General features: G+C 44.8%; 2 protein-coding genes across 2 annotated transcripts; both read left to right on the forward strand.

Moving 5' to 3' along the window:
* Positions 1–2,117: 2,117 nt before the first annotated feature.
* LOC120644852 (germin-like protein 8-7) lies at positions 2,118–3,121 on the forward strand. The gene is made up of 2 exons (XM_039921585.1): positions 2,118–2,312; positions 2,442–3,121. The coding sequence occupies exons 1-2, from the start codon at positions 2,195–2,197 to the stop codon at positions 2,999–3,001; spliced, it is 678 nt and encodes a 225-aa protein (XP_039777519.1). The 5' UTR covers positions 2,118–2,194; the 3' UTR covers positions 3,002–3,121.
* A 14,727-nt stretch (positions 3,122–17,848) lies between these two features.
* LOC120644853 (germin-like protein 8-7) lies at positions 17,849–18,855 on the forward strand. The gene is made up of 2 exons (XM_039921587.1): positions 17,849–18,042; positions 18,172–18,855. The coding sequence occupies exons 1-2, from the start codon at positions 17,925–17,927 to the stop codon at positions 18,729–18,731; spliced, it is 678 nt and encodes a 225-aa protein (XP_039777521.1). The 5' UTR covers positions 17,849–17,924; the 3' UTR covers positions 18,732–18,855.
* Positions 18,856–19,220: the final 365 nt, after the last annotated feature.

A 19,220-nucleotide genomic window follows, 5' to 3' on the forward strand; every position in this document is an offset into this window, starting at 1 on the left:
CTGAAACCCACAACCTCCAATCTTTCGAGGTTTCTTCCCATCTGGCAGAGGCTTCAAGTGAAAAGATAACGGAAGAGATTCCAATGCGGCTGGATCCCAAGGAAAGCTTCATAGAAGTGAACAAAAAAGGAGACATGAAGGATCAAATTCGGATTCAGATTGTGAACCGGAATCCCATAGAAATGAAGAAGGCCTTGAAAGAAATCGGAAGCAGGAAGGGTAAGGCCGTGTCCAACGAATTGTAGAAAAAGAACAAGTCATCAACGTTGTCGTAGGGCACATCATCGGACTCGGGGGGCTCACCATTGGACTACCTCCTTCGCCTGAGGCAAACCCTCCCCAACAAGCCTAAGGAGAATGGAATTATTGCACTTCCTTTTGCTCCATTCCTCCTTGGGCGGCGAAGACTCTGTCCCTTTTGCCTTGGCGGCGCCTCTCTTCCGCGCCATCTCCCTCATCACAAGCAAATTCTTGAACTCGGGGGGGGGGGGGGGGGGGCTGACAAATGGAGAGATCGAGTGGATGGGGAAGTTGGGAGGACGAGATCTGGAAATGGCGGCGCTATGGAGGCTCTATCAGGTCAACACAAGTCAGCGATGAGTGAACCTAACCCTAGGTCAACAGTGGGTTATATATTCTCCGGGATGGTAAAAGGGTAAAATACTAGAAGTCAGAACAACTCACCCTCAATTTTCGGCTCAATCGTGTTCACTCATCCACTTTTTACGGGATTTTTTTTGGGGAAAAAGGCTGTGAAATATCCAACACATTACTCTAAATATGCCACAATATTTTGACCCTTCTTTCCAAATCTTAAAAATTTGGATTCAAGGCTCGGGGGCTACTGGCTATGTGGCATCAGAAATTTGTTTTTCAAAAGTATTTGAAAAACATTTTGATTAAATTCAAGATTCGAGATAGACCCTCAACCTGTATTCTTCGATTCAACCTAAGGCTCGGGGGCTACTCCATATGGAGTGCGATTGTTCATCGCACCCCATACATGAAGATTTTCATTCGACGGCGTCAAGACTACTCGAGCAGGAGCACCACGCAGCCTCGGTGCAGTTCGAGAAGTACTTGGAAGGCATGTTCTGCGCAGAGTTCAGGAACATCATGATGTCTTATTTAGAAGATCAAATGTGGTCAAATGTGGTCTTATTTAGAAGATCTCACAATAAAAAACATCATGATGCAATCAGAATTAAATTTGGATACATAATTTGAAAATTATGAAAAAAATTATTATCACGATGGGTTTTATTATCATTGGACGTTAATGGGCCTTACAGGGTGTGCGCCACCTGCTTCCCAGTATGGAAGATTGGCGATTTCTCCTCTGTATTCGTATGGCACAGTTTCATTAATTGTATTGGATAAACTTGTGCAACTAACCACTCCAACGAAATTGCGACCAAGTTATTGAAGGGAAATTAGCATTTAGCTAGTCTTCTCTGAGTCAGCAATGACAACATGGATATTGTTCATTTCTTGTGTTAGGTACAAAGTGTAGGTATTATAATATATGTTTGTGATTTCCTCCGTACCACCGTTGACATTTTCCGCGTGTATGTGAATGCAATTATGCAAAGCACCCATAGATTAACCCCTATGAACCTTGCGTCCTTGATTTCTTCTTAGTGTACACCACAGAGTCACAATCCACCCACCGCCAGCGCCTTCTCTATTGTGTGACTAAGTCAGGTTTTTAATGAAACTGAGTCCTCTCCATATTATTTTATGCCAATTAATAAGTAAATAATTTATCATCTGGAAAATCCCATATGGCATTAGATTAAACAAAAATATTCCTTGCTATAATTGGAATTCTCTCTTTTTTCCTACTTTACTTTTTTCTAACTTATTTTAAAATTAAAAATGAAATGGGTAACTACCTCGAACTTTTCAACCAGTAATTTAATGCAAACAGCATTTTAATTCCAGGGTATTGGTACAAGATACGACTCTGTTGCTCCAAACAGCAGGTTCGAGCAACCACAGAGAGACCGTTTCTTGTTTTGTTGTGTTCAAATTTGACTTGATCAGATGTTCGCAGTTTCACGCTACCGCGTGCTCTGATCTTGCTATATAAGCGCACCCACCTCCCTGCTCGGCCAAGGCATCAACAACAAACACAAGCAGCTGCAAAAGCCTACTCCTAGAAGCACCAACATACAAGCGAGGGGGAAACGAAATGGCCACCTCCTCCTACTTCCTCCTTGCTGCCTTCGTAGCACTGGTCACTTCTCAGGCTATTGCTTCTGACCCTAGCCCACTACAGGACTTTTGTGTTGCCGACAAACACTCTCCTGGTATGAATAACTTAGCACAAGATCACGAACTGTTAGAACTCACATCTACTACGAGCATTTATATGTATATGTATCGCCTAATTTCTGATCTTTGTATGTATTTTTTGCTTGTTCTATGTGTACAAACAGTGAAGGTGAATGGATTTGTTTGCAAGGACCCCATGGCCGTGAATGCAGATGACTTCTTCAAGGCAGCAGAACTTGACAAGCCTAGGAACACCAAGGCAAGCAAAGTTGGATCCAATGTCACTCTAATCAATGTCATGCAGCTCCCTGGACTCAACACTTTAGGCATTTCATTGGCCCGCATTGACTATGCACCCTTAGGTGAGAATCCACCGCATACCCACCCACGTGCCACAGAGATTCTCACGGTGCTCGAGGGAACACTCTATGTTGGATTTGTCACCTCCAACCCAAACCAGCTCTTCGCCAAGGTGCTTAACAAGGGTGACGTGTTTGTATTCCCGCAAGGGCTCATCCACTTCCAATTCAACCCTGACCATTACAAGCCAGCTGTTGCGATCGCTGGTCTTAGCAGCCAAAACCCTGGAGTTATTACTATTGCCAATGCAGTCTTCGGATCAAAGCCACCGATTTCAGATGATGTCTTGGCCAAGGCATTCCAGGTGGAGAAAGGGACAATTGACTGGCTCCAGGCTCAATTCTGGGAGAACAACCACTACTAGATACGTTAACCAGTTATGATGTGGTTACTTTTTCAATATTTTAGCTATATGGTGTTGTTTCAATACTGTACTCAATAAAATAAATGAGAAGGATTGTGGCACTATCTCTATTACTGTGTTTATGTGAGTGTTACCACCATGCCCTTATTTAAAGGTTTTGATGTTATTAATAACACCAAGCTCGTGACGTACAATTTTCCTGAAGATTGAACATTGAATATGTGTGATGTTACATAAAATGTTTTGGACTCCATGGAGTAGTACAGACGCACCCACAGGCACTCCGCACTCCAGCTGTTGTCGAGGGACGAGTAACTGACAAAGTAGATGATGCCCTTGTTCTTGTTGTGGTCGGACACACCACCGGCTGTGAACATATATACAGTGTGCTTCAGACAAAGCAGCGGCGTTGCTCGATCTGCAGGTATCCTTTCTGTTGACCCATGCTGGCATGCACGCATGTGGTTTTGGTAACTTTATGATACTGTAGGTGAAGAACTACATGTGGCTTTTGTTACGTAAAGTAATGAAATTTGAGTTCGCCTGTGTGTTGGAAAAAGAAAGAATTACATTGTATGATTATCGTTTAAATCCGATGTACGTAAGTCACACCAACAACAAGCTCAAAAGATAAGCTCTGCTACACAACCTGCTATTTTTTCTCAGCAGTGATGGATTTGCAGCCAAGGGAACATAAGGTCACCAAAGAGAGCTTGCTAGTAGGAGTTACATAGGCCATGTGGCAAGGGGCGGGCCTAGCATTGACGCCCAAAAATTTTGGCAAAAAAATTTATATACATAGTATATAACATGTATATGTATCAAAATATAGAAAATAACATCACAAAATAGGCTTGCCAATCTCATATTGTCTCTTGGGCTCAAATGACCCACTTCCCAATCCCATTTTCAAACTTAATTATGTGCTACTACCTCTGTCCCGCAAAGATTTAGATTTTAGAAAATTTGAGACAGATTAGTGGTGATTAAAAATGACCAAGGTGTCCATATTTATTTGGTGTAGTTGCAATTTCCAAGAGCCATGCAGCCTAGGTAATTGGTTTGGGTTAACTATTGCATGCATAGTTGGTCTGGCCAATTAGAGTGGATGATGATGAGCCAAGAGTACTTCATGAGATGATCCTATTTGGATAATTAATGATCTAAAATGGCATTATGCTTTATGGGGGAAAAATTTCAAACATCAGAATGTAAATGTTTGTGGGCACGGAGGTAGTATGAATATGTACTTTACGCTACTAACTGAGCGTAGCTCAGCTGATTAGGTTATTTGGGGTGGAACTGTAACCTACCCACCCAGGTTCAAATGCTAGATTTGGTACGGGTGCTCACATTTTTCTAGATTTATTACAGGATTTACCCGTGCTATGCTTTCAGTGGTAGGCGACGTACCCGTCGACAGCGAGACGTCTGTGGTGATTTCGTCAATCTCGAGATCCAACCGGCCCAATCTCTCGAAGGCGTGCATAGGGGTAGGATTTGCATGCATGTGTTCATAGGGATGAGTATGCATGCTTTGTAAGCGTCTTAGTCTATACATATGCATGCTTTGTAAGCATCTTAGTCTATACTGGTGTTTCAAAAAAAGAATACATACTTTAGGCTGCCAAAAAGAAAATTTCGCCCTTTGAAAATTTTGAATACCCAGATTCCAAATCCCGAGCCCGCCTCTGGTGGAAACAGGCCAAGCATCCCATGCTACGACGGTGTGGATCTGCCCCTGTTTGCCAGTAGTGACATGTAAACCACAACACACGTTGTGTCCTTATTTAGCATTTTATTACAAATTATCTACTCCAGAGGTCATCATGTTTTCTTTATTGGTACACGCACAAGGTAAATCTTCGGTGACTAACCTACTCTTATACACATTCAATAGTTGCCCTTTTTTATATGCTTAAAATATGTATAATGAAGAGAGAGCTTATATAATAAACTTACACATTAAATGAACTATTCATATGTGCAAACACACAATGTTCAAATAAGCAACATTAATCATGTTCTATTGACATACAATTGACTAATCAATCCTACCCACCCCACCACTCCCTTCCAAGCCTATGTTATACTAGTGGGCTATTTTCTCGTTCCGCTACAGTTCTCAACATCGCTTCGTATAGCTGTCTCCACTGTCTACATCATGCACCGTGCTACTGTCTTTACAATATTAATCACGTTCCTCGTTTGCAAGTCATATCTTCAGAGAATGGTTGGCAAGCATTGTGCTGACTGCATATGAGCTAATTCAGATTTTGATTAGTCCTAGTTACACTTGTTCTTGATTTCCATCTTGCAAATCAAGGATAGTTATCTTGTCCGTTCTTGTCCACCATGAAAGATCAGACCTTCCTTCGCCGATTTAATCACATCTTGAAATTGGATCCAGATCAATGATTCAAATTAAAACTCCCTAATTCAAGAAACTGATCTTTCACTCCGACTAGAAGCATCCGAATGCGAATCTCCTGGTTCCATAGTAACCTGAACTAAAGTTCTTTTCTTCAGATATATGTTCCACCGCAACTCCTGCCATATCCCATCCTTGTTACGCAGTTTAAAAGGCACTAGGTCAAAAAAATGCACTACGCCGCGTGAAGAGAAGACAACACAAAAGAAAAAAAACAGCACAAAAGAAAAAAAAGAGAATAAAAAATAAAAAATAAAAGGCCCAGGCTAGTCCAAGGCTGCCTCTGCCCCCACGGCGCCGCCTACGCCTCCGCCCCACGCCGCCACGTTGTCACCGCCACTACCGTAGCCTCGACGCTGTCGGCCAGATCTGCCGCCTAGATGACGCAGCCCGGATCCGCCACCTGCGCCTCCGCCGATGACGGTCGTGGCGGCAGGGAGGCAGCACAGAGCAGCAGCAGCAGGGTAGTGATGGGCAGGAGGGGCGGCGGTGCAGAGCACCAAAGGGGGCGGCAACAGGGAGGGGCGGCAGGGGGTTGCAGCGGCAGCGGTTAGGGATGGCGACAAAGAGCAGCGCCGGCCGGGGGACATCGGCCGGGAGCCAGGGAGGGATGGCAGGCAGGGAGGTAGGGAGGGGGCGGTGGGTGACGGGCCTGTTTGCAAAAATCTCCATGTAGTGCGGGTTAATTCCGAAAAGCAGGACTTTTTTTTTCAAAAGTGAAGCCACGTGTCGGCACCCCGTGCGTCGAAGCACGAGGAGGTGCTGTGGCCCGTCGTGATAAGGAGTTACTTATTTTTCTTAGCAAGCACTTAATTTTCATATCTAGATTCTTGATCCCTAATCTTTTCGCTGACATAGTATATTTCATTTCACCAATCTATACTTCTTATTATGCTGATCGTTTTTCCAGAAAAAACTTTGATCTACAGAACGCTTTTTTTATGGACCCCCCTTGGTATGTAAAAAAAAAGCATGACCATTGGTAAACTAGGCAAATTGGAATTAATTAGCACTAATCTTCGATCAACGGATAATAATTTATTTTTCCACCCACTTAGCCTTTTCTCAAACACTACTACAGAAATCATTTTCAGGGCCGGTCAAATCGGTTTTCTAGGACCGGCTATCGCACCCGGCCCTACGTTTGTGGCTGTAGAAAAGTGAGGGTACCTGCTACATAGAGAAATTTTTTTTTTCTGAACGTAACTACATCGAGCATTTCAAACTGCATCTACAATAGTCGGAAATTTCCTCTACAAGTAGAACTATTTCCTTTATGTGAGTCATCGTTCTCGTGGAGGAACTCGCTAGTGTTTATGGCACCAGCGAGTCAGCAGGAATGCGACAGGGGCAACCTGCTGGTGTGGGAGCAAGATGACGGATCTTCGGAGCCTAGGGGCACCCCCGACGAGTTGAAATATCCATTATCCAATGTCAGGCAACAATACACTTGAACCACCATTACCTTTTGTGTAGTGTATAATGGAGTATTCCATTATATTAATGTTAATAATTAAGCTTGCAGTAACAGCAAAATACTTCACAAAGCTAAATACGCGCGTCACATGCATGCAGCTGCTTGTTTCCACAGAAGGAGCAGGTAAGGATTTGACAGAAACAAACCATCAAGAAATTGACTAGGCAGACGACTCGGTTATTGATCTGGTACTGATACGAAGCCTTACTTGCTTAACTTGGAAGCATGTGACAGCTACCCATGTACCAGTTCTGCTTATTATTATTATTATTATTATTATTATTATTATTATTATTATTATTATTATTATTATTATTATTATTATTATTATTATTATTATTATTATTATTATTATTATTATTAAAGAGCCCCTAGTTCAAATCTCGCTCCGGGCCCCTGAAATCTCAAGACCGGGCCTGCATGCATCTGCTTGTTTCCACAGAAGGAGCAGGTAAGGATTTGACAGAAACAAACCATCAAGAAATTGACTAGGCAGACGACTCGGTTATTGATCTGGTACTGATACGAAGCCTTACTTGCTTAACTTGGAAGCATGTGACAGCTACCCATGTACCAGTTCTCCGAGCGGATTCATTCATTGGATTATTTCGTGCAAGCAATTAACCACTCCAACGAAACGGTGACCAAGTTAATCTTGGCAACGTTAGTCTTCTTTATGACTAAGCAAAGACCAGATATTGCACTCCTGTGAAATTAACCACTCCGTAGGGCCAGCGAGCTCGAGCTCCGCCACGGGCCCGCTCCGTAGGGCCAGCGAGCTGGAACTCCACCGCGGGCCAGCGCGGCCGGCCGGGCGAGCTGGAGAGGTGCGGAGGGAGGACGGCGGCCGGCGCAGGGTGAGAGGAGAGGAGAGAAGGGAGGGAGAGGAGAGAGGAGGGCTGACATGTGGGCCCCACCGCCATGTGTCAGCCACGTCAGCGAAACCACTCTTCAAAACAGCCGGATGGTCAAATGTAAAAGGTTTGCAGAGTTGAGTGGTCAAAAATACCCGATTTTGGAGTTCGATGGCCAAAACCAAACATGGGCAATAGTTCGATGGCCAAAAATTGACTTCTTCCTAAATTGTTTTATATCGAAGAGGAGAGACTTGGAACTTTACCGTCATCAAAGATGTTAGCATTACGCTGTTTCCAGGAGCACCAGGCAGCCATAACAAAAACTCTCCATAAAAAGTTATAATGAAATTGTCGGAGCCTGTATCATATTTCCTGCAGGCTTAATTATAGATTCCATTAAATGTCAAGGCCGAACCATCAACTGGGATAGCTCTGGAGCATTCTAAAAAGAGATGTTTTATTGTTTCCTCCACTTGATCCGAACATATATACACACAGTTGTAGCCTGCAGGATCCAATTGTATTAATTTACCCTGGCATATATATTGAGCAGCGACCATGCAAAACGTAGTGTGAAGTTTTGATACACAATTGGACTGAAAGCTAGGCTTTATAATGTCGAGAACAGGTGTGAAGTTCTGCCGCCTAAGTAGAAACCATTTTATCTTTGATTAAAGTAGAACTTTCTAGTCCATATAGGTCAGCTGAAAAGGGTTAGATAATAGCAGCTGAAAAGGGTTGAAGATATATTTTCTGGGTTGTGAACTTGGGTAAGAGGCAACAGCGAAAGCTTATACATACTACTCCCTCTGTCCACAAATATAGTGCATTCTAGCATTCAAAGTTTCACTACTAGAAAAGAGGCCAAAGGTCCACCCAAAAGTACCAGCATAAACAAGACCCGGTACCAATGCTAGCATAGGTACCGGTTCTTCTTCATACCGGTACTTTTGGGTTGGATGGAAGCCTATGAAAAGCCTTAGGTACCGGTTGGTAACTCCAACCGGTGCCTAAGGCTATCCATAGGCACCGGGTGGTGCTACCACCTGGTACGTTTGCATTAGCACCAGTTGGTAACACCAACCGGTGCCTAAGGATAGCCTTACCAACCGGTGCCTTTAGCTCATCCATGAGTTACTACAAAAGGAAAATATCTCCCTCTCAATCTAAAGTGATGTGTAGGTGAGATGGTAAGGGAGCTACACACAAGCCAAGAGGTCGCGGGTTCGAATCCCGAGCACCGCACGTGCATGTGCGGGTTTCTTCCAGGTTTAATATATTCTTTTACCCATAAGAAGTCCCCACCAATTTTTTCGATTCATCCCCAACGCAAGCAATGAAATTCTGTTCTTCAAGATCACTTGTCCCTCACTTCACTTCTAGATGGGCTCCGAGTACTTGTCTTGAGCAAGTACCCGGGCAGTCCCATGCTGATGAGTTCCTACACTCATCATTTCGGATGGGCTCCTAGTACTTGTCATGAGCAAATACCCAGGTAGTCCCATGCCGACGAGTTCCTACACTCATCCTTTCGGATGGGCCTCGAGTACTTGTTTTGAGCAAATACCAGGCAGTCCCATGCCGACGAGTTCTTACACTCATACTTTCAGATGGGCTCTGAGTACTTGTCATGAGCAAGTACCCGGGCAGTCCCATGCCGACGAGTTCCTACACTCATCCTTTCGGATGGGCTCCGAGTACTTGTCATGAGCAAGTACCTGGGCATTTCCATGCCGACGAGTTCCTACACTCACCCCTTCGGATGGGCTCTGAGTACTTATCATGAGAAAGCATCCGGGCAGTCCCATGCCGACGAGTTTCTAGACTCACAACTCTAGCCTTAGCTATGAGCGCCTACCCTGAACCAACCTTCAGAAAATCCAACTACTACTGGATGCACAACCCGACTATACCTCAAAACAAGGCATCAAAAAGATACAGGAATAAAGAAAAAGTTCCATACAAGCAAAGCCAACCGGCTCAGGTTTTACAACACACTGTTCATTACAAGGAGATCTACTCCTGTTGTTCGATGTCATCTACAATTTTGTCAGCCACAGGCCGGGCCTCCTTAATGAGCTGCTCAAACTTTTGGTCAGAGCAGTCGGTAGGCAAACCTCTGGCCAGCGGCTGCAAGTCAAAGCCACCATACCAAGACTTGAGAAGACCCAAGGCAGTCGCTACATATGATTTGGTGGTCTCCGTCACATATGCCATGAACTTCTGGGGAACTACCTGCAAACGCTACAACAAAGTCTTCTCCCCTTCAGCTTCACCTGTGACGGGGTCCACCATATCAACTACAAGCTTGGCTGCATCTTTGAAGTCCTGAAGCTCAGCTGACAGAGCCTTGATCCGCTTCATGGAATCCACCATTTGATGGTCGGCATCCTTCAGCTTCTTCTCCAAGTTTTGATGGGCATCTGTGTAACGGTACACATCAAGCGTCAAGTCAGTAATGAAATCTTCCTTAGCTTTCAGCAAAGTTTTGAGCTCTGCATCAAAGTTACAAGGAAATATGACTACTTTCAACCATGAAACAACTTGGACCAAGCAATGGGAACAAAGATGCAGACAGCACACATTTTTGCTCCTTCAGGACCTTATTCTTGGTATCCCGAAGCTTCTGGAGTTCTCCAACATGCAGCTCCTAGACATTCCTCAGCTCCTCCGCATGTTGCTCCTTCAGCTCTCGCACCACCCGAGAGTGCTCCTCAGTGGAGACAGACATCACAGACTTAAGCTGCTCAGACTTCTCCTTGGATCTCGCCATGAGTTGCTGCACAAACACACAAGCATTCAGTGGCTACAATCCAAACTCTGAAAACAAACAGGGCGAAGGCGATAGAATCCTTACATTGGTATCCTTGAACAAGCCAGAAAAGTACTCCTTCATCTTCTTCACCTCCGCATCAGTCAGCAGGGGATCATCAACTAGTTTCGACTTTACGCCACTAGTTGCTGACTCCCACTGACCCGTGCGAGCTTGTTTCTCGCCATAATGGACCAGGACGGCCTCAGGCAGGCTCAAAGTAGATGAAGGATCGAGGACAACACCCCCACTTGTAGGCGTAGCATCGGTTGTCCCCACAGAAGCAGCAGACCTGTCAAGCAAGAATAAAATCAGCACTCAACTCAACCCAGTCAGTATCAACAAAGGCGAGCAAGGCTTACACTGACGACCGCTTCAGAGTCGAAATCGATTTAAACTTCAAGAGCTTCGGAATGTTTGCCGTTTTTTGTCACACCCGATTTTAAGGACAAAACCGAATGCATAGCTATATGTATGCCAGGATCAAGTTTCATACATATAGAGACATCATAAGTGAATAATCAGTAACAGTATCACGTAAAAGAGAATTAAAACAAATAAAAGACTATCAGAGTTATACAGCTTATCCTAGAAACGAAGGCTCCAAACTTCACGGGCAATCGACTGGGGGTTGCGTACGCCTAGAACTCAGCAACATCTTCAAAATACTCCACAGCAACTTTCCCTTCTGAGCAGCAGTAAGCAAGGGTGAGTACACTTATGGTTGGTACTCAGCAAGGCCACAAGAAATAACCAGAAAATGATTTAAATCCATCTTTAAGTTTATTAATCATGTGAGGGTCCAAGCCGCTCTTGACCGTGAGCACGGCTAACCAGTTAGTTTTAACTCTGCAGAGGTTGTACACTTTCACCACAATTCGTGTAAAAGTTCCGAAGAACTTTGAACCCAACCACGCAATGTGCTAGCTAGGCACAATACCACACTTCCGAGGTGTGATTGCATAGGGACGCTACGAGGCCTTTACAAAGATTCCCTAACCCATGACAATCCGCTAAGGTTTCAAGCCAAAGCAGTCATAACACTGTCCTAATGAGGTGGTACCTTGCCAAAGGACCATTAAACAATACCAATTGCCCCAAGAGGACCGAGCTATACCCCGTCGATGCATCCCCTCTTGCCCTTTCGGTAAGATTGTCACAAGCTAGAGTCTCTAATTAATAAGCCAAGACCAGAGCCATATAGTATTGTGGTTGTACGGTTTTCTTGGGTGGTTCTCCATGTTCCAATTAAATCATCATAATACTCTTGTAAATAAGCATAGACAGAAAGATGGTTAGGGTCACTTGCCTTTCTCCAATGAAAACTACTCTTACTGCTCTTTAGCTCTTGCTCGCATGGAAAACTTGATCTTCAATCTTCGAACAGCGATCCTTCTACTCGGAACAAACTTCGGGCAAACATACAAAGCAAACAAGAAGATACATCTAAGAACAATACACCAAAACAAAAGAAAGGCTCAAAAAGAGCATACTAAAGGATAGAGCTTGCTGCTACAGTTACGAGAGCGCAAGAAACGCGGAAAACAGAGCTAAAACAACGATTTTATGGGATAAACGGTGAGTCAGGAATTTATTAGTCACGATTAACCAAAGGGTTAAGGACTAACAGAAAAGATTTGTAAGACACAGAAAACTGTGCTCACAGAGGATAACAAGGTCATAAAGCTATCGCACACGTTGCAAGGATCATGTGAGCGCGAAAATCAATGAAAACGGAGTTAAAACGAAGAAGTTATGGCTAAAACAAGGTTCTAGTGACTTATTTGTGAAGAAACAGAACTTTCATGGGCTAGATCTGAAGAAACCAGGGGCCTAAACATAATTAAACCTTAATAGCAGGAGCTAGCAGGCTAAACTACAACACAGGGACGGCGGGTTCTATTTTACAAAAGAACAGGGGCTAAACTAAAAAGAAAAGAGCTTGTACGTAATTATTTTTGAACTAAGATGGACTGCGGGTTAATTTTGAAAAAGAAGAGGAACTCGTTTGCAAAACGTGCATGGTTGACCGGTATTGACCCAGTTGACTCGGGTCAAACCCGATCTGGGCCACTGGTTTTAGATCTAACGATTTGGGTTTGGTTGGGTCTGGATCTAATCCGATCCATCGGATCGAGATCGGACAGCTCCAGTGAAAAGGAGCGGCGGGCGGTGGTGGGAGACGCCGGCGGCGAGCGTGCGCGGCGGCGCACAGCCGGAATCTCGCCGGAGTTGCCATTTTGGCACTCCGGGGCTCGATTCGATCTCGGGTTAGGACAGGAAGCTTGCGCGCGAGCACTCGAACTCGTTGGTGCGCTCAGGAGATGGCCTAGGCGGCCGGAACCGGGCGCGCAGCGGCGGCCGGCGGAGCTAGAGCTCCGGCGAGCGGTCCCGGGTGAAGGAGGGCGAGAGGGAGGGAGCAAAGGAGATGGCGAGCTCGCTCACCTTGATATGAATCTCCTAGGCAAGACAAAAGAGACGGGGCGACGGCGGAACGGCGTCGCAGCACGGAGCTCCGAGCTCGAGCTCTAATGGCAGCCACGAAACTAGGGTTTGGGGCGGCGGCGGCTGCGGCTTCGTGAAGGAGGTCCTAGGGGCGCGGGCGGCTGCTATTTATAGGGGCCTAGTGTGCCTTGGCATGCGTGCCACGCCCGGAAGCGGCGGCGCGTGCGGCGTTCGGACTCGGGAGAGTCCGTGCCCGACGCGAGGAAGGGGACGGCCCTGATGGCCGGGGCCCACCTGTCAGTCGGCGCTGGAGAGGAGTGCGCGGAGCGGGCTGGGCCGGAAGGCTAAAAGGAAAAAGAGAAACAGAGAGAAGAAAGGACGGAGGAAGTTGCTCACCGGAGAAGAAGGAAATCGTCGGAGTCGAGGAAGAAGGCATGGGGTCGACGGCGAAAAGGCGACGACTCATGAGAAGGAAGACACCACGACGAAGAGGACAACGAGCTGAGCACCGGGGTGGCGTCGGATTTCACCGGAGATGCACGGATGCGGAGGATGGTGGGATTCTGGGGAAAAGATTATTTTAGGGATTCCCAAACAAAGAGCCTCCCTACGGGTAGTATATATTTTTGTGTGGAGTTGCCATGAGAGGTTGGTTTAATATATAGAGAGAAAAGTCTCGCCATCCCACATCAACTAGCAATGTGGTACTAAACCTCCCTCCCATGCTAATGGGCTTTATGTGCTTTTAGCCCATTAGGGAACACATGAATGGGCCCTTGAGGTCCATTAGGGATTTATGCACTTTTGATAGACTTAGCCCGTTTAAAATTTCGGAATTAATTATTTTCGAAATTAAAATAATTCTAGAAAAATCTAGAATTCATATTTAAAGTCCGAAAAATATTCCAAATGGCCCGAAATTTCAAGAAAAAATCCTAGAAATATATTGGGACCTAACGAACTCAAATAAAATATTTGGAGCTCAAGAGAAGATTTGGAGAGCCTCTAAAAATTAGAGTTTGCTCTAGGGAAAATGGGAAAAGAATCCAGAAAAATCCAGAAAATTCCCGGGAAGAAATTTTGATGATAGAACACGTTTTGAAAGGTTTTCACACTCAACAACACTATGCATGTGACATGAATGCATCACCAGAAGAACAACATCATTTAATTTGAAAAACAACCAATATTTATTTTCTTTTACACTAAATTCTCTGTGAAGAAAAATAAATGTTGAGAAAATTTTAAAATTATAAGAAAATTGTTGTTTTATTTTTAATTTCAATCACATCCTGAAATTCAAAAATTTCAGGGTGTGACATTTTTTAAGCGTCGGCTACATCCTCAGTCCTGAAAACAAAAAAGTCAAGAAGGCAGGAGCAGAACAACCAAAAACCCACTGGAAGGATATTCACCTTTTCCGACTGCTTGTCTTCCCCAGTTGAGGCGGACCAACTGGTAGTCCTCCTTCTCTTGGGAAGCAGTGAGGGTGCTCCTCCACCTTCAGATGCAAGAGCATCATCCGCAGACCCCTTCTCCACCCCACCTGCCAAACCTGAGTATCGCCATCGATGACTACATCCTCGATAACACCCCTATCTCAACAGGCTTGAGCTCTCAGGGGTACCCACGGGTAGATTCTGGGCGAGAAGGATGACTCTGATACAAGTCTACTCCATCCTGCGTATAGGAAAGCAGAGGTTGGCATCAAAAGAAGATCAAAGCAAGTACTCGCAGGACAAAATCGAATACAAACTTCACCTGTTTCGGCGGCCTCTCATCACAAAACAAGTCGGGGAGCTCCGGAATAGCGCTGACCCTGGATAAAGCTTTCTTCAGCATTTTCAGTCCCGATGGCTCAAATATTTCCATGGAGGTCAAACGGGAAGGGTCTCCAACCCCGAGGTATTGATATCCAAAATGGGCCCTTTTTTGAAGAGGCTGAATCCACCTCTGAAGCCAAGACCACATCATGGTGGCGCCGGTGACACCAGCCTCCTAGCGCTCATGAATCTTCTCAAGAAGTTTCCGAACGTGCGGCATGTCAGCTTCTTTGATTTCCTCCTTCTAGCATTCGGCCGGCTTTGGGGCTTCTCTAGTTCGGTCGAGGAGTTGGGGCGCGTAGTTTCTAATATAAAACTAGTAGTCCTTCCATCCTGTTAGACTACTCAGAGTCTCATACGGAATATAATCGGCCTCTCAGCCCTGCCTAAGTTGAAACCCGCAACCTCCAATTTTTCGGGGTTTCTTCCCATCTGGTTGAGGCTTCAAGTGAAAAGATAACGGAAGAGATTCCAGTGCGGTTGGATCCCATGGAAAGCTTCATAGAAGTGAACAAAAAAGGAGACATGAAGGATCAAATTCGGATTCAGATTGTGAACCGGAATCCCATAGAAATGAAGAAGGCCTTGAAAGAAATCAGAAGCAGGAAGGGTAAGGCCGTGTCCAACAAATTGTAGAAAAAGAACAAGTCATCAACGTTGTCGTAGGGCACATCATCGGACTCGGGGGGCTCGCCATTGGACTACCTCCTTCGCCTGAGGCAACCCCCCCCCCCCCAACAAGCCTAAGGAGAATGGAATTATTGCACTTACTTTTGCTCCATTCCTCCTTGGGCGGCGAAGACTCTGTCCCTTTTGCCTTGGCGGCGCCTCTCTTCCACGCCATCTCCCTCGTCACAAGCAAATTCTTGAACTCGGGGGGCTGAGAAATGGAGAGATCGAGTGGATGGGGAAGTTGGGAGGACAAGATCTGGAAATGGCGGCGCTATGGAGGCGCTATCTGGTCAACACAAGTCAGCGACGAGTGAACCTAACCCTAGGTCAACAGTGGGTTATATATTCTCCGGGATGGTAAAAGGGTAAAATACTAGAAGTCAGAACAACTCACCCTCAATTTTCGGCTCAATCGGGTTCACTCATCCACTTTTTATGGGATATTTTGGGGAAAAAGGCTGTGAAATATCCAACACATTACTCTAAATATGCCACAATATTTTGACCCTTCTTTCCAAATCATAAAAATTTGGATTCAAGGCTCGGGGGCTACTGGCTATGTGGCATCAGAAATTTGTTTTTCAAAAATATTTGGAAAACATTTTGATTAAATTCAAGATTCGAGATAGACCCTCATCCTGAATTCTTCGATTCAAGCTAAGGCTCGGGGGCTACTCCATATGGAGTGTGATTGTTCATCGCACCCCATACATGAAGATTTTCATTCGATGGCGTCAAGACTACTCGAGCAGGAGCACCACGCAGCCTCGGTGCAGTTCGAGAAGTACTTCGAAGGCATGTTTTGCGCAGAGTTCGGGAACTATTCGACGACAGCTACAGAAGTACTCAAAGACCTGCTACTACTTGGCTGCGAAGAGCTCGGGGGCTTGTCAGACCCGAGGCCACGGGATACCTGACGTGGCATAGTTCAATACCTGATATGTGATGGGGCATGTCCTATACCTATGTGTCATGTAAGTAGTCGTATAGATCTAGAACTAGTCGGTATAGAAAAAAACTACCCGAGTAGTACTCGATGCAGACTCTTAGGCTCATACCGATCTAGGGTTTCATGTAACCTCACTCCCCCAGCCTATATAAGGGCGGGCAAGGACCCCTCCGTGGGGCAACCTAGCGTCTGCGCACCCATCTACACCCAAGGCAATACAAACCACCCAACAGGACGTAGGGTATTACACAACTCGTTGCCCGAACCTTTCTAAACCCTTGTATTGTTTGCACCATCGTGTTCTTGATCTTGGCGACTTCCCACGATCATTCATCTACATAAGGGTATCCCTAGGTAGACGTGACAGTAAAACACCGACAATTTCCAAAAATTGTTCCAAAATATTTTCATCCAAATATGATCAAATGTGGTCTTATTTTGAAGATCTCACAATAAAAAACATTATGATGCAATCAGAATTAAATTTGGATATATAATTTGAAAATTATGAATTTTTTTTTTATCATTGGACGTTAATGGGCCTTCCGGGGTGTGCGCCACCTGCTTCCCAGTATGGAAGATTGGCGATTTCTCCTCTGTATTCGTATGGCACAGTTTCATTAATTTTATTGGACAAACTTATGCAACTAACCACTCCAACGAAATTGCGACCAAGTTATTGTAGGGAAATTAGCATTTAGCTAGTCTTCTCTGAGTCAGCAATGACAACATGGATATTGTTCATTTCTTGTGTTAGGTACAAAGTGTAGGTATTATAATATATGTTTATGATTTACTCCGTACCACCGTTGACATTTTCCGCGTGTATGTGAATGCAATTATGCAAAGCACCCATAGATTAACCCCTATGAACCTTGCGTCCTTGATTTCTTCTTAGTGTACACCACAGAGTCACAATCCACCCACCGCCAGCACCTTCTCTATTGTGTGACTAAGTCAGGTTTTTAATGAAACTGAGTCCTCTCCATATTATTTTATGCCAATTAATAAGTAAATAATTTATCATCTGGAAAATCCCATATGGCATTAGATTAAACAAAAATATTCCTTGCTATAATTGGAATTCTCTCTTTTTTCCTACTTTACTTTTTTTTCTAACTTATTTTAAAATTAAAAATGAAATGGGTACCTACCTCGAACTTTTCAACCAGTAATTTAATGCAAACAGCATTTTAATTCCAGGGTTTTGGTACAAGCTAAGATACGACTCTGTTGCTCCAAACAGCAGGTTCGAGCAACCACAGAGAGACCGTTTCTTCTTTTGTTGTGTTCAAATTTGACTTGATCAGATGTTCGCAGTTTCACGCTGCCGCGTGCTCTGATCTTGCTATATAAGCGCACCCACCTCCCTGCTCGGCCAAAGCATCAACAACAAACACAAGCAGCTGCAAAGCCTACTCCTAGAAGCACCAACATACAAGCGAGGGGGAAACGAAATGGCCACCTCCTCCTACTTCCTCCTTGCTGCCTTCGTAGCACTGGTCACTTCTCAGGCTATTGCTTCTGACCCTAGCCCACTACAGGACTTTTGTGTTGCCGACAAACACTCTCCTGGTATGAATAACTTAGCACAAGATCACGAACTGTTAGAACTCACATCTACTACGAGCATTTATATGTATATGTATCGCCTAATTTCTGATCTTTGTATGTATTTTTTGCTTGTTCTATGTGTACAAACAGTGAAGGTGAATGGATTTGTTTGCAAGGACCCCATGGCCGTGAATGCAGATGACTTCTTCAAGGCAGCAGAACTTGACAAGCCTAGGAACACCAAGGCAAGCAAAGTTGGATCCAATGTCACTCTAATCAATGTCATGCAGCTCCCTGGACTCAACACTTTAGGCATTTCATTGGCCCGCATTGACTATGCACCCTTAGGTGAGAATCCACCGCATACCCACCCACGTGCCACAGAGATTCTCACGGTGCTCGAGGGAACACTCTATGTTGGATTTGTCACCTCCAACCCAAACCAGCTCTTCGCCAAGGTGCTTAACAAGGGTGACGTGTTTGTATTCCCGCAAGGGCTCATCCACTTCCAATTCAACCCTGACCATTACAAGCCAGCTGTTGCGATCGCTGGTCTTAGCAGCCAAAACCCTGGAGTTATTACTATTGCCAATGCAGTCTTCGGATCAAAGCCACCGATTTCAGATGATGTCTTGGCCAAGGCATTCCAGGTGGAGAAAGGGACGATTGACTGGCTCCAGGCTCAATTCTGGGAGAACAACCACTACTAGATACGTTAACCAGTTATGATGTGGTTACTTTTTCCGTATTTTGGCTATATGGTACGGTGTTGTTTTAATACTGTACTCAATGAAATAAATGAGAAGGATTGTGGCACTATCTCTATTACTGTGTTTATGTGAGTGTTACCACGATGCCCTTATTTAAAAGTTTTGATGTTATTAATTACATCAAGCTCTTGACAATTTTCCTGAAGATTGAAAATTGAATATGTGTGATGTTACATAAAATATTTTGGACTCCATGGAGTAGTACACACGCACCCACAGGTGCTCCAGCCGTTGTCGAGGGACGAGTAACTGACAAAGTAGATGATGCCCTTGTTCTTGTTGTGGTCGGACACACCACCGGGCACCGGCTATGAACATATATACAGTGTGCTTCAGACAAAGCAGCAGCGTTGCTCTGGTGTCCTTTCTGTTGACCCATGCAGGCATGCGCGCATGTGGTTTTGGTAACTTTATGATGCTATAGGTGAA

The sequence above is a fragment of the Panicum virgatum genome, chromosome 8K (genome assembly GCF_016808335.1).
Source record: "Panicum virgatum strain AP13 chromosome 8K, P.virgatum_v5, whole genome shotgun sequence".
Taxonomy (NCBI): domain Eukaryota; kingdom Viridiplantae; phylum Streptophyta; class Magnoliopsida; order Poales; family Poaceae; genus Panicum; species Panicum virgatum.